General features: G+C 36.2%; 2 protein-coding genes across 2 annotated transcripts in view; both read right to left on the bottom strand.

Moving 5' to 3' along the window:
• Positions 1-15,784, bottom strand: part of LOC145934631 (uncharacterized) — a 139,155-nt gene that overhangs the window by 48,726 nt on the left and 74,645 nt on the right. The gene's annotated exons all lie outside the window — the stretch shown is intronic.
• Positions 271-13,394, bottom strand: LOC145934768 (uncharacterized). The gene has a single exon (XM_083035500.1). The coding sequence runs from the start codon at positions 12,109-12,111 to the stop codon at positions 8,959-8,961; it is 3,153 nt and encodes a 1,050-aa protein (XP_082891626.1). The 5' UTR covers positions 12,112-13,394; the 3' UTR covers positions 271-8,958.

The following is a 15,784-nucleotide window of genomic DNA, read 5'->3' as shown; positions in this document are numbered from 1 at the left end:
TGTCGAAAATTGAAGAGGTCATATAAAATGAGGAAACCTTTTTGCACTTATTTAGAATCATCCTGTATATAAATATCTCTTTCTTGGCGTTTTTCTTCTTGTTTTTTAAATTATTAGATAGCTTTGCCAGATCCGTATGTTAACCTTTTGTTAACGATATACTTTCTTTGATAGAAAAAAAAAATATATGTCACATAATTTATAAAACGTAAGACGGCCGAAAACGCAAGGAAAGAAGGAAATGCAGAAAGAAAATAAAAAGAAGAAATGTTCTCTAAGAATCAAGAAAAAATGTTTTATTTGACGAGGAAATAAAATATATTTATAAAAACAATATTATACATGCGTACTATTAGTAACTTATAAAGAAAAACAAGAACTACATATTGTAACTAGCTACACCACACTATGTCCTTCCTATTTCTCCTATTTCTTAGTTTGTTAGCTTTAGGATATCGCCATATGGTACAGATCGGTATAAATTAGCTGTTTCACAATTAAGAAAAGAAAATAATTAAGCGGAGATTAAATCTTACATACTGAGGACAAAATACAAGAGCGGTTTCTTTTCAAAGAATTAAAACATTATTAAAACATAAAAAGTCATTGACTAGTAGTGATAGCGGAACAAAAATCCGCGACCCCGGTTAAAAACCATAAAATGCATAAATAAAACTGCGAATTCCTTTTAATAAAGCTACAACATATTTACCTATTTTGTTATATTATGCTTTCAATTAAATTTCAATTTATTAATTAATTTTATTGATTTAATTTCTTCTTTCACTATAGAGATAACTTTCAAAAAATAAAAAAAATGAGTTTTATTTTTGCAGCATTTGTGTATCGAAGTAATTTTTTTCTGTCATAAATCACTTTTTTCATTATTACGATATTATGCACTCTAAGTAATGTGTAGTCTTAAAACAGCAGTGTAAGGGCATGCAAAATCTTGAGAGGATTATTATCTCGAAATTAAAAAATATATTAATGGACCAGAAAGGACCATAATCTCGCGAGATTAGATAAACGTTCGAATATAATTTCGCGAAAAATCTGTGTCTATAATATACCTATATATACTCTTATAAATCTAAACTAATTTCGAATAGGTATTTTTTTTTAATTTCTCCCAATATTTTCTACCGGACTTTGCATGCCCGTTCAAGAGGAACGGAAAACGTGTGTGGTATGTCACTATCTCGATCAACATATGATCATTGAATATATAATCGAAATATCACTATGTCATAATCGGCACACACATTCTCTTTTTCTCTCTCTCTCTCTCTCTCTCTCTCTCTCTCTCTCTCGCTCTCTCTCGCTCTCTTTCTTTATCTGGAACTTTATAAATTTGTCGCATGGCTACATATATATAAATATATATATATATATAAATATATATATATTTATATATTTATATGGCACTAGAGAGATATATAAACACGTGTGTGTGTATGTGTGATCGTACGTGTATATATGTGTGTGCGAATTATATCCTTGTAAGAATCGAGAGAATCTCTCTCAAGTTACTTTATCTTTTCGCGCTTCGGCGAAAATTAATGATCTTCAATATACTCTTAGAGAAAATGCCCGTGAAATCAGAATCACATTTTTAAAGGGAATGTATATATATTTCAATATCGTCGATATTTTTCTTTCACGCGATTGTGTTTGGGACTGTTCGTATATATATGTACATTTTATATAGATATCCTTACAATATAAAGATACAATGTCTTGCAATGTGCATGCAATCGTCTCTTGAAATTCTCCCAAGTGTACAGAGATTTTCAAGTATAAATTTATATCCGATATTTTTACTCATACAATTTTTTTCCTTCCTCTTTAAAAATAATGATTCGCAACTAATGATTTGTGCGTCCGATTTTCGCAAAGTTTTCAAAATACATATCGATCTGATTTCATAACTGTGTCTTTTCTTTTTTACACAATTTTTTTCGCGCAATACTTTACATACTGCGGAATACATGTATTTCGGAACATTGTTTCTCTATATATATGTATATTGATTTCTACTATACATATGCGACATACATTGCTCGGAACAACAATTAGGGGATCATTCTCTTTTAAAGAAATCTAATAAATGGACCCAAATACCATCGCATACCGAGAAGCTAAAAATACTGTGTTTCAAAGAGAACTATCCGAAACCTAAGATATGTATTATTATTACTATTGACCTATAAAGTGCCGTATCTCGACACACGCGCATTTGAGAGAAAAAAAAAATAATAATAATCCCCTAGTGTATCATACACACGTACATATCATACATACGTTAGCGTTACACCTTAGCACGTAGAATGTGCCGGGAATCTCTCATCGATCGTCCTTCACATTATAATTATAAGGACATTTGTGGATTGAATAAAATGAACAAAAAAAAAAAAAAAATTACGTATTACAATACAAATTAATTATCAATATAATATGACATTAATATAATATAATAATAATAATCAATAATATTAATACAATAATAATCAATAATGAAGACAGTAATAATATTAATAATATAAAACATAAGCGTAATGCGCCTTGATGTTTCATTATCAATCAGCTCAACAACTCCTGTGAGTATCGCCACTCAAGTTTCCGACTATCCAAAGATTGTATTAAGATTGTATTATCATCGCTCTGACATTCCAGTTACATACAATTTTGTCTTATTCTTTTCCCTTTTTTTTATTTCGCCATCGCGGTTTTGGACACAGAGACGAACGAAATCCCGAATCCCGAATATTTCGTATCCTGTTCTCGTGACGTTGAATCTTTTTTTTTTTTTTTTTTTTGTAAAATGATGATATGGCTAGATATCTAGTATATTTAATCGCGCAATATCGGAGCAATCTCCTAACGCAAACGCGCATTAGATTATTATTTATAATAAAAACCGAGTGCGCAATAAGTGTTTGATATGTTTCTAAAAAACGCACATGTCACTTTTCTCTTCCTCGCCTCTCATAGCAAATTCGATTAAACTCTATTCCGCTAGATATAGGAACGTAACGTATGTATAGTGGTTTTTTTGACCACGATTTAAAAAAAATATATGCTCAACACATTCATATTACATCATCAAAATTTGACAATATGATGATAATTAATACTGAGCACAAAATAAAATTTGCATACACATTACTAGGGCAACGTTCAACCGCACTTACTATGAGATCACATTTATTTCCTTCTCATCCTCTATCTTTCTTTCTCTCCCTCTCTCTCTCTCTCTCTCTCTCTATTCCTCCTCTCTCTTTCCCTCTCTGGCTTCTACTTCTCGCAAAACTCATCATTCGTTCGTCTTTACATTAGATTTTTACATTTAGATATACAATGTCATACAATGTCTATTACAAGCTGATTAAACCGGCGGGCGAGCCGAGAAACTCGGAAAAGATGAAGAAGAATAATTTGTACAATTTTTTCTTAAACACTTATATTCCGAGAAAAAAAAACAAATAGAACACTTATATTATTTACATGGCAATCCTTGCTTTCTCTCCTTCTCTCACTCTCTCACTCTCTCTCCATAATGTTATATCTCGCAAGAAAGATAATTATAACGCAGCGCACAGAAAATGCAAAGTCGAATTGCAATGCACATGAATTGCAATGTGTATGTACGAATCGCAATTGTGACAGTTCGCATCGTTTCGCCCGCACGGACGCTCTTCGCTATACTTTAGTAATATTATTATTATTACTATTATTTTATTTATTATTATTAATATAATTATTATTATTATTATTGCATTGGCTTTTTCATTTTTTTTTTTCCTCCATTTATTCATCGTTAAATTCCTGAACTCTGAGGTAGTCTGTTCCGGGTGTGACATTACGTAGTAAAAATGGCAAGAGGGCTATATTATTATATCGTTTACCGTGTGTTACCGTGTGTTATACGCTATACGTCGATATTATTTATGTGTGTATGTGTGTGTCTGTGTATTGATATTACTCTCTTCTCTCTTTCTCTCTCTCCTTAATATAAATAAACGAAACAGGACTTGTAGAAGAATGTCGCGTGTTTACATTTTCGCGTCTGCTGTATTGCTGATATATTATACGCGCGATTTTCTGTGCGTATCTGAGACTATATATTCGTGCATTGTTTTATATACAGAATAGAACCTAAAATGTATCATATTATTTTATGGACGAAAATCACTTGCAAAATAATACAATTAGAAACTTAGAAGATTTATCCACATTTGCGTTTATCAGGATCTCTTGCTTCTTCAACTTGACAATATTTTATAATAAAATGTACATTTATTAAACTATTATTTTAGAAATATTTTACATATACACTTATTAGTAATAATAAAAGTAAAACAAAATAAACCCGTACGTTGAAGAAGCAAAAGATGCTAAACATGTGGATAAATCTTGTAAGTTTCTTAAGATACTGTATTATTTCGTAAGTGATTTTTAAAATAAAAAAAACTTAATCTAATCCCTTTTGAACAAAATTATTAACATTTTGATTTTTTTTTTCATTTACTAATTATGCAAGTGCCTAGGGACATGAATATCCACGAAACAAATATATGAGTCTTTTAAATATAATATAAAATATATACAAATATATTGTAAACAGCTCTCGTTCACAATAAAATGCAATTACAAAACAAAAAAAAATTTTCATTGCTCATTTACATGTAAAATCAATTATAATTAAATAAATTTGATCAAAATATTATACATACGGCGTGTCAATGCGTACATATTGAAAATAAACGCCTTTTTATTAAAACTAAAATAATATAAATTGAAAATAAACGTTTCCTTCTAAATGTCAACAGTAATGTGTTATTGTATGTGTGTGTGTGTGTGTGTGTATGTGTACATGTGTGCGCGCGACGGAGGTTTAAATAATTAACATAATATTGACGAGAACCTATTCGCGTTTGAAATCGCTCGAGTGGAACAAGGACGAAAACAATAACTTATTATTTCGTTTTAGCAGGAACGTTTACGTTTATAATGTGTATTTGCGCGAGTTGAACGACGCGTGGCTCGAAGGGAAATTTGTTGCAAGGGATCGAAATTGCAGGTGTGACGATTGTCTAATTTTGCCACAGTAATTAATCGGGCTTCATATTTAATTAGTGTGCTTCATATATGCGGAACAATTTGAGCTGCGAGAATAATCAACATTAATTGATAGACTTTAATAGCGAGGACATACGAAATAAGAGTAAATGTCAACAACCGCTAATAAATAATTAGCATATATTATCTTTAATCGAGAGAATATAATCTACTAATGATGAACAGTTAACTCTTATAAGAGTGGCAAATATTTATATGACAATTGAGCATAACGCGGAACAAATAAAATATACATATAATTTAATTAACTTATTTAGATTATTATACTTATTTACAATATATAGAAATTTAAAATTTCGAAATTTTATAGACCAGAACGTCCTTTTTTTATCTTACAAGATTTAAAAAACTATTTAAAAAATTAGTGTGTGAGAACTTATTTTAAGATTTTTCGCGCGTGATGCGTGTATATACATATGTGTGTATATAATTTTTTAAATTTTAAAATAGAGTTTTAATTTTAAAATATACTAATTTAAGACGATTGAAAATTTTATTACTAGTTAAAAATAGATAAAATCATTTTGTTTTAAATATAATTTTAAATAAAACTACGAAATAATGCTTAAAGCGGCTGTCATGAAAATTTAGAAGATTTATCCACATGTGTTTATCAGGATCTTTTACTTTTTCAGCCTAATAGTTCATTTTGTTTCATTTGCAATTTTTTTTTATGCATATTAATTGGCGCATTATTAATATAATACATTAATAATCTCTCGCAAGTGTATCAAAAATCGTATCAGTAAATACCATATATACGATATTTCTAAAGTAGCATAAAAAAAATTTTTTTCATCGACAATAAAGCTAAAGAAGCAAAGGATCTCGATAAACACATGTGGATGCTGTAGTCGTTAGCCGCGAAATATATAATGTGATATCTTAAATATATCCTATATAAAACAATGCACAGATGTAAATACATAGTCTACAAGTCTACATTCGAGAATCTAATCAAAATTTTATGAGTAATAATATCAAAATGCGAATAAAGTTCATTTCGAACAGCGCGCAAACCATATCTTAGGCGCTTTTAAATAAACAAATAAGGCACTATTGTAAAAATAATTGTACCCAGCATTGATCGTGATAATTTATATCGAAGGGAATGTGAAATATACTTTTTACTCTGACTGACAGAGAATTATCTTCAGTCTGACTTCCTCCAGCGAATTTGCCACGCGTTCGCAAATACACATTATAGGTAAACTTTGCTATAGCGAAATAGCAGGTTATTGTTTTCGTTAGTCCTTGTATCGCCCGAGCGATTGTGTATGCATATGTACGTACATACATGATATTTAAATCAAATTTATTTAATTGTACATCCTACACGAAAATAAATGAATGATTAAAACATTTTGTTTTCTAATTGCATTTCACTAAAAATCATAAACGCGAAATCTGCTTGGAATATAATTATTCATATTTTACAATCGTATTTACAAAGTTTACATGTGTGTTTATCGTGACAGTCCATATAATTCAAAAATAAAATTTAATTATACATACATATACATATGTATGTGTGTATGTGTTTATATGAATTCACGTCATGAATAATGCACTTAACTTTAAAATTCTTACGTCTATTAACTTTTTAAATAATCAATTTAAAAAAAAGTGTTCTAATTTATTAAATATTTGACATATCAAATTTTTATATATTGTAAATCAATATGATAATCTAATAAATTAATTAAATTACAAAGGTTTTTTTGAATATAATCAAGTCAAAGTAAAAAAAATGGCAATATATAATTAAAATTTTAAATTATATATTTTATTTGTTTCACGGATTGTTATACTCAATTGTTCTAACAAAACATATGTAACTCTTGTCAATAAGAGTTAAACTATTCATTATTAATAGATTACAATTTTATTTTACTTTATTTTATTTTATTTTTTTTTATTTATTAAATATTGATAAGCTAATTATTCATTAGCGTTAAGTTGTTGTTGACTCTTATTTCATATATTCTTGCTATTGAAAGTCAATTAGTGTTAATTATTTTTGTAGCTCAAATTATTCCGGATATTGATATATAGTACTAATTAATCAATGCCTGATTAATTATTATGGGAAAACGAGTCAATCACCGCAACTGTGATTTTTTTTGCAGCGGAAATCTAATCAAAATTTTATCTAAAATAAAAATAATGTTTTACATTCCCTTCGATATGCATTCGATATGCATTCGATATGTCAATTATTGATCAATGCTGGATATATTTTCATAATAGTTCCTCATTTGTTTATATTATATATATACCAATATATATATAAAAGGAATTTTTCGTCCTTTTATAAAAACATAAACACAAAAAAAAAAGTCATAATATGTACAAATATTTTAAAATACATTTACGCAACAAGTACCGCCTATTTAAAAAAAAAATTGTTAAAAAAATTTGTTGTAGAAATGAGATAGAATAAACTTTTACTTCTTTAGCATATACGTTTTCACACGATTTCGGTTAAATTGTATCATCAATTAATCACATTTCGCAATCTATCATTATGCTTAATCTTTTGTTTTATATAAATAAAATAGCAATAAAACTTTTTTTACTATAATAATATTATATATTACAGTATATAACTTTATTATTATATAATAATTATTACTCAATATAATTATATTATTACCAACATTATCTGAAAATTTATTGCTAATCTGTTTACACGCACAATAGTGGTATCTTGTAATAAATATCGTAATTTTTACCAAGAAAAAGAGAGAGAGAAGGAGAGGGAGAGAAAGAGAGAGAGAAAGAAAGAGAGAAAGAAAAAAATATAATAATAAATTATGAAATGTGTGATGAGATAAATGAGAGCAAATTTTGATGATTTTGGAAACGAATATATATATATATATATATGTATATTGAAGAAACATATAGGAAACAAGGCGTAGTTTGTAAATGCATAATTATATATATAACTATATATATATATATATTTATAACTGTAATACTAAAAATATATAAAAAGTATTAAAAAACGCTGAACAACTTTGCGCTTTAGCGTTAAATGGCCTTTGTCTTATGATTGTAAATTTTATATCATAAAGAACTATTATTTACGTTATTATATAACTGTAATAATTATAATATACACACTTTTTATATATATTTAATACTTTGTACAATATTATAAGCTTCGAGGACTTGATACAACGTCTCAATTTCCGACCACTTATTGCCAATTTGAAAATGCGACACTTACAACTTTCTCGAGATCATCGTCAGAAACATTAACGGAATTTAAAGTTGCGACCGACGCGATGAAAGTAATAAGAAGGAAAAGAGAAAGATCCTTGCATCATTTTTCTTCGCGATCGAATATCGCAACGACTTCGATCGAGATACCGTCGTGAAAGTTTCGCAGATATATCGATACGTTTTTTGTATCACGTATTAAAAAAAAAGAAGCACATGATTTCGATACATCGTGAGGCCCGTTTCGCTTCGATTACTTTCCATCAAATTACTTTTAGATAAAAAAGAACGTCAAACTGATTTGAGAGTCGAATAAATATTATATATCGAAACTGTTTTAAAAAAGAAAGGCATTTATTTTCTGGAGAACAAAGTTCGAGAAAAAATTCTGTTATTTACCTCATATTTTTTATCGAAAATACTGTATTATTTTTTTGAGAATTATAAAAAAGATATCGAATCATTGGTAAACGATTGCATATGAAAATCTGTGTGTCTGAGATTGAACGAACAGAAAATAAAACACAAAAATAGAAAATAGAGACGGTACCTATCGATCGGCGGAAAATATTACCTTCCGTTCTGTCATCATCGGGACGATTTTGAGGGCGCGTAGCGATCGGGAAGATGATTTTGACATTGACGGATGTACATGTCTTTACGTCTTTGTTTCGGAATTGTTGTGGACGACGTTGAGCTGTCCAACATACTTTTTTTGCAATCTTGATCGCAAATACTTGAAACGCACGTAGTTGTGCCGTTGCAGGATTCCTCTAGGAATTTTAGGCAGGGCTCTTTGATTTCTGGCACGGCTTTTTGACGCGATTTTTTCTTGCCGTGCGTCTGTTTATGCTTCTTCATGTGATCCTGACGGATAAATCCTTTTCTGCAAATGCTACATTCGAACGGGCGTTCACCGCTGTGAATACAAAGATGCCGCTTGAGATCGGTTTTGTGGGCGAATAATTTCGGGCACATGTTGCACGTGTGCTTTCTCTGATGGTCGTGCATCTGCAAGTGTTTATGGTGCTTTTCCTCATCTGCAAACCTCTTGCCGCATTTAGCGCATTTGAACGGCTTCTCGCCCGAGTGGGAACTCCTGTTATGCTGCGTGAGATAACAACTTTTCTCAAAAAATTTGTCGCATTGGTGGCACTTGTGGATGCCATCCTGCGAAACAAATCTGGCTTCGGTGGGAACCTGACGTTGCTTGTTCGAGTTAGTCTTGCTCTTGCGCCCTTTTTTAGGCTGCAAGCCAATGTTCGGATCTACATCCTCCTTCCCCTGCTTCAGCTGTAATAGGTCTATGTTATTATTATTTGTTTCGAGAATGTATCCTTGCTCAGGTTGATAGGAGAACGTCGATATTTGTTCCTCGTTTGCCATAGCTTCCACATTGATCAATGACTTGTAGCGCGATGGTGAATACGGGTCATAGCTTGAAAAAGATTCGAAAGATTCTTGTGGAGTAATCACCTCCACGTTTAGCCCCCCCACGTTTATGGTTTGTAACTGGTCTACTAATCCTATCACACCGATCTGCGTGAAATTTGACGTGGTCTTACAATCAAAGCTGCCCCTAAAACTGGGCAGCACATTCAACTGTTGTTGCTCGTTTTGCTCGTTACCAATAGTAGTTAGCTGCATGGTAGTTAGTTGGGTAGATAGCTGAGCTAGTGGGACCGGCGGGCTGGTAATAATTGTAACGTGGGGGGGCAAGGCGTTTGGGTACGGCTGATGCGACATCGTAGTACCCGCCATCGCCATGGGCGAAGTCATCGCCGGATGGACCGAGCCTGGCGGCGAGTTCATGTGATGCTGGAGGGATGAATCCATTGGCGAAGGGCAATTCATGTGCGATGCTGCCTGTGGAGGTATGGGTGAACTCGTGATATGATGCACCGGCTGGCCCGACGAATCCGTTGGCAGATGAAGTTGCTGCTGTTGCTGCTGCTGCTGCTGCTGCTGCTGCTGGAGGCCCAGCTGGTGAGGCGCAGAACCCATTTGTTGCTGATGATGTCCCGCCAGCGGTAATAGAACCGGAGAATTGACTGGCATTACTCCCGAGTGCGGCTGATGGACCAGTTGTTGCTGCACTAGGCCCGCTGCCGAAGAGTCGCTGCTGCTGTTGCTGCTGTTGGAATTGCAGTGCGTGGTGGGCGTGTGGAGCAGGCCCCCCGTCGCCTCGCCCAAGGGACCTGCCATCAAGTTTGGGGGACTCCTGGAAGATGGTAAGGCCGGCGGGGATCGTGCTGGCGCGCCGCCGCCCCTACTGCCCGAATGATTATTCTCTCTAGTGGGATGATGATGAACGCTAATCGGTTCGTTCGCCGGATCCTTGCCATTCTTTACAGCGTTTTTATGCAGCGTCGTGTTATAGTGTCTCTTGAGATGACCCGAGCTTGTAAACCACTTGTTGCATGCGGTGCAGTTGTAAGTCTTTGGTCGGCGCGGCTCGTTGCTCTTCCAGGATTGGTTCGCCAACGGCGCTTTCGGCGATTGTTGAGCAAATCCAACTGGCATCTGATGACCCGTCATCGGTTGCGTGCTTGTTATTATCGGTGAGCTTTGATGTCCGTGTTCCACGGGCATATGTTGATTGCGCATGAACTGACCCTGATCAGGTATCGATGGAGGAACATTGTCTACGGGGCCCATAGACCCAAGCCCGGGATGGTAATCATGGGATTGAGTGGGCCAACTGGTCAGCATAGAACTCACCGAATGCGATCCTATTCTGTGCTGCTGCTGTTGGTGCTGTATCAACCGTTGCTGCATCTGCATCTGAAGTCCCTGCTGCTGCTGTTGCTGCATCCTTAGAAAATCATCCTCGTATCGATGCGTTTGCACTTTGTGAGAATCCAAGTCGAGGATATCAGTTTCTTCAGGCGGTTCCTGTTTCATGTCCGATTTGTTCGTTTGTCCACCGTTGTAATCGTAACCAGGTTGTTGTTGCGGTTGATTGGAAAGAGGTGGCGATGGATGCAATTGCTGAGGACTGTTGCCCAGTTGTGGCCCGTACTGTGGCGCAGGTGGATAGGCAGAAGGTGACTCCAAATGATTCGTTCTCATGTGCTCACCTAACTGATTCGTGTCCTCGCATTGAAGCGGCGGACTCTGCGGGCTAGTAGAATTAGACGTCGTGCGATCTGCAGAATAAAGCTGATGCTGATACGGATGATAACGCGGGTAACCGCTGCTACCGTCGCGATTGCCCTGAGCGTCTTCCTGTGACGGCGAAAAGTGATGAGTCAACATATAAGACTGCTCGTTTGGCATATAATAGCTGCTTTCGTTAAACATTGGTGTTTCAAAACGATCGTATGGCGGTATGAGATGTATGGCAGACTGCTGCTGCTGCTGCTGCTGCTGAGGTTGTTGTGACTGCTGCTGCTGCTGTTGTGGTTGTTGCTGCTGCTGCGAAGATGTTGGATCTTGAGAAGGTGACATCGATGATGGTTCACTCGAATTTGCTGGTACAGTCACACTATCTCGATTGACATTAACGTGACTATTATGATTGCCAGTCTTGCTATGATTATTATTGCTCTCTTCCTGCTGCGCCTTATTAGCCCACTGATTTAACAAATTCTTTTCATGATAATGCAGGTGCACCTTCAGACTCGCCTCGCTATCGAAGTTGAGACCACAGTCCTTGCAGTGATGCCTTGCATTCGAACTGTCACCTACATATTGTTGATGTTGTTGCTGCGTCTCGACAACACTCGTCATTTCACTCATATTGTCCTCTTTCTTCTCAGCCGTTAAGTCACGCGTTTCAACCGTCGTCTACACGCGCGCGCGACGTACGCGATCGAACAGTAACTCAACGTACACAACACGAACAGAAGAAAACTAGCCACACACACATGAGCGCCTATTACACGCGTCCGAGCGTGCACGCAACCGTAGCAATCTTTCTCCCTTTCTTTCTGGTCTGTTGTTTCACTTAGACGCCTCTTGTGATCGTGTCCTATGACGCAGCACACGTGACGTAGCACGCGAAATAACACATGAACGCGATCGTATCGTACGTGGAAGAAGCGCGAAACAACATCGCGACGGAGTCACGTGCGAAGATTCACTAGTTCGGTGGGAGGAACAATGCGATCTAGCCGTATTGATAGAAGGGAAGAAAGAGGGAGGGATTCAAAATTAAAAAGAGAGAGAAAATAGGAGAAAACAAAAAGAAATCGGGAATACAACGTGTTCTACATTTATCATATGATCGCATCGATTCTGGACGCGAATATCCAGTTTAATGTCGCCCGATAAATCGCAATCACCGCATGCAGCATTGTCGGTCTTGATTCGACGACGTGTCGACGACGACGACAGCGGGATAGTACTATCACTTGCCGGCTCCTTGAGAACTGCGGACGCGATTCGCGATAATGAGCGTCGGATGATACCGATTAACTCGGCGTCGGGACGGACCAAATAAAATAAAAACAGACGCGCGTATCGTACATGATTCACGTGTTGCTCGGCATCCGATAACGTTAGTGATCGCCGTCTCTCTAGCGAAGTCTCTCCTGCCGATCGACACTTTGAGATTTAGGGGAGATTTCTCGAATCTCGATAATCATCACTTTGAAAGTTTTGCGACGATTGTCACGTGAGCACGTTGTTCATTGCAATTGTGTCTATATTTCTCCCAGTGATAATTCTCACTTGTAGAATGTCTCTCTCTCTCCCTATCTTTCTCTCTACGCAGGATTAATCGTGGGTGCCTCAGAGTCGATCACCTGACGTCGCGTATCTCTGCTACCGCGAGAGCAACGAAACTGAACCGGCGAACACAATGAGACGAAATCTAACCACCGCAGCCTCGCGTCACCCCTCCGCCCAACTTCCCCTCTCCCTTTTCTTTTTTTCTCTCCCTTTTCTCTCACTCTCACCTCGAATCTTACTACACTCGCTCACTACAACTGTACAACAACCGTATCGTACGAACGCCGGCACTACTCTGCTGGTTGGAATTCCGTCCGTAGTTTCGACTCTTCGAGCTCGCGCCAAGGCACCGTCTCTCCTCCCCACATCCCTCCCTTGCCATGTCCCGCCCCTTCCTCACCGCTTCCTTTACCAATCCTCGCCGCCCCCTCTCTTCGTCGTCACTTGCCGACTCTTTGGAATCCCTCTCTCTTTCTCTATATCTTTCTCCCTCAGATTTCAGCACGCTTCCCCTCGTTCTCTATTACCATCTCTCTTCATCTCGTGTCGTTTTCTCGAACGTCTCTCTCCCTTATCGTTCAGCAACGCCGACGACTCTCTTCGTCTAACGCTCAGACTTTCTCTTTCTCTCACGAAAACTTTATCGCTCCCTTCGCTGGAAGAACTCTTACTCTCTCTTTTCTTCTTCTTCTTCTTCTTCTTCTTCTTCTTCTTCTTCTTCTTCTCGCTTAAACTTCATCCTTCTTTCTCGTCCAAATGCTTGACCGAGAGAGAAGCATGGAAATGCCTTGCCTTTCTCTCTCTGCTTTTCTCTCTGTCGCTCTTTCTTGTCTGCTTGCTTACTCTCGTTTCTCCTGCGTATCAACCCCACTACTATAGCCGATCTCCTCTGATTCCCTGCCTGAACTGAAGAGGGATAGGCACGCACGACAGAACGGTGGAGAACGATGGCCAACCAAATTTGAGACCTCCTTGCCCTTCCTGGCTTTCGTCCTCCCTCCTCGCTCCATCTAACGAGTATTTTGGCGGTTCTCTTCCTTCGGCTTTACTCGTCTCTTTCATTCGCTTTCAATACGGCTCCGAATTCTCCAAGACGTCTGTTGTTTTGTCTTTCTCTCTTAGTTCTCTTCTGTTTAACGTCGATGCATCCTTTTTCAATTACGACCCCTGCCATCACGTTTCTCCCGATTCTCTATGACGCGTCTTCAGAGGGAGAGAGACACGATGAAGAACAGAAACGTGCGCATGACATGAGATTGCTTGTTTGTTGCACGCCCGCGTAACGGCCGACATCGTTTTTACACAGGCGAGACTTTACAAAGTGACAGCTTTTGAGATTTTCAAGGTCTTTCGAATTCGAGACGTGTGGTATTTTTAGAAAAACTTAAATTTCGTATCTTATATCATCCTGCAAGATCATATTTTTTTTATTATACACGAAACCTCCCTTGTAAAAAATTAAAAAATAATTACGTATTTATCTCTAAAAATATCAAATGCATTTTTTTTCTGACGAATTTTGCCTTTAAATATAAAATCCTAATTTGTAATTTTATTATCCAAATAATGTCAAAGATAAAAATATTGATTAGCATAAAATTTTAATCGTCTTTCGATTCATCGACATACATATAAAGGAAATCGCATCATCGAAGAAATAAATGTAATTCTTGCGGCACTTAACGTGTTAGGGATCATCGCGCGGACCGGTCCATTTACCTCCGCCTAAAAATCCCCTCGCTTGAATCCTCGAACTGCTCAAAGATCACCTAATTCCGCCGAGTAATAAACGTAACTCTCGGCAATTCGCCTAACTTTTTATTAGGCCGAGTCATGAGGCTCTCTTTCGTTAGGTGTCCGCGTAAAAAGTGAACGAGGATATTATCCGACGATATCTAAACTCTTTTTATCTAAACTTCTTTCCTTCTCTTTTTCTTCTGCGCATCCCTCTCACCTGACTCTTCGTTCGCGGAACGACCCGATGGAATAAAAAAAAAAAAGGAAAAAAATGTGGGTAACCTTGCATTTTTTTACGATTACCTTTTTTTCGCCACACGCGAACCCGGCTTCTCGGCCCGCGTGCACTTTGCATACGGAATGCGACACGTCCTTCTATCTTGCCCTCTTGTGTCCGACACCAGTCGCATCCACCACCATTGCCGCTAACCCTTTATGAACCTCCAACTATGAATATGTTTATTGTACATTGCGCGACGGCCACCTGATGCAGGGGAGAGAACTTTGCCGCGTGTGTGGGCGGATGCGCAGCAGCACGTGGTCGTAACCAGTAAATAAATGATCGATATTAAAATCAGATAGCGTGATGAATTAATCCTCTAGCTAGAATCGAGAATGTACAGCAATAAGCAATTGAGGTTTCAGTCTAGTATTATGCTGATTTGCTTACAAAACTAGTGAAAATAGAAAATATCTTAATTATATATAAAGTTTAAAATGATCCATAATTCGCGTTGATCAAAAATTGAGACAATAGTCTATTTTTAACTTTATTTCACTTTTTTGAAATATATGTTTTCTATATTATACGACGTTAAAATTATAAATAGAATTCTGATCTGAATTTTAATTACAGATCGTCTAAAGTTAATAATATATATTTCGATTTGTTTACTATTTTTAGAGAAGCAATATTTAATATATCGTAGTTAAAAGTTTTGCACAAAAATTAACTTTAAAATTAGCTCAAACGCAAGACAAAACTTTATCGACTAATTGCAAT

The sequence above is a fragment of the Prenolepis imparis genome, unplaced genomic scaffold (assembly GCF_030444845.1).
Source record: "Prenolepis imparis isolate NDT839.2.m4 unplaced genomic scaffold, iyPreImpa1.0 SCAF_4, whole genome shotgun sequence".
Lineage (NCBI taxonomy): Eukaryota > Metazoa > Arthropoda > Insecta > Hymenoptera > Formicidae > Prenolepis > Prenolepis imparis.
The sequence above is the reverse complement of the archived record's forward strand: the minus strand, read 5'-3'. Positions and strand labels throughout refer to the sequence as shown.

Excerpts from the sequence above, each read along its gene's own strand:
- LOC145934768 (XM_083035500.1), bottom strand. The coding sequence starts at position 12,111 with ATGAGTGAAATGACGAGTGTTGTCGAGACGCAGCAACAACATCAACAA.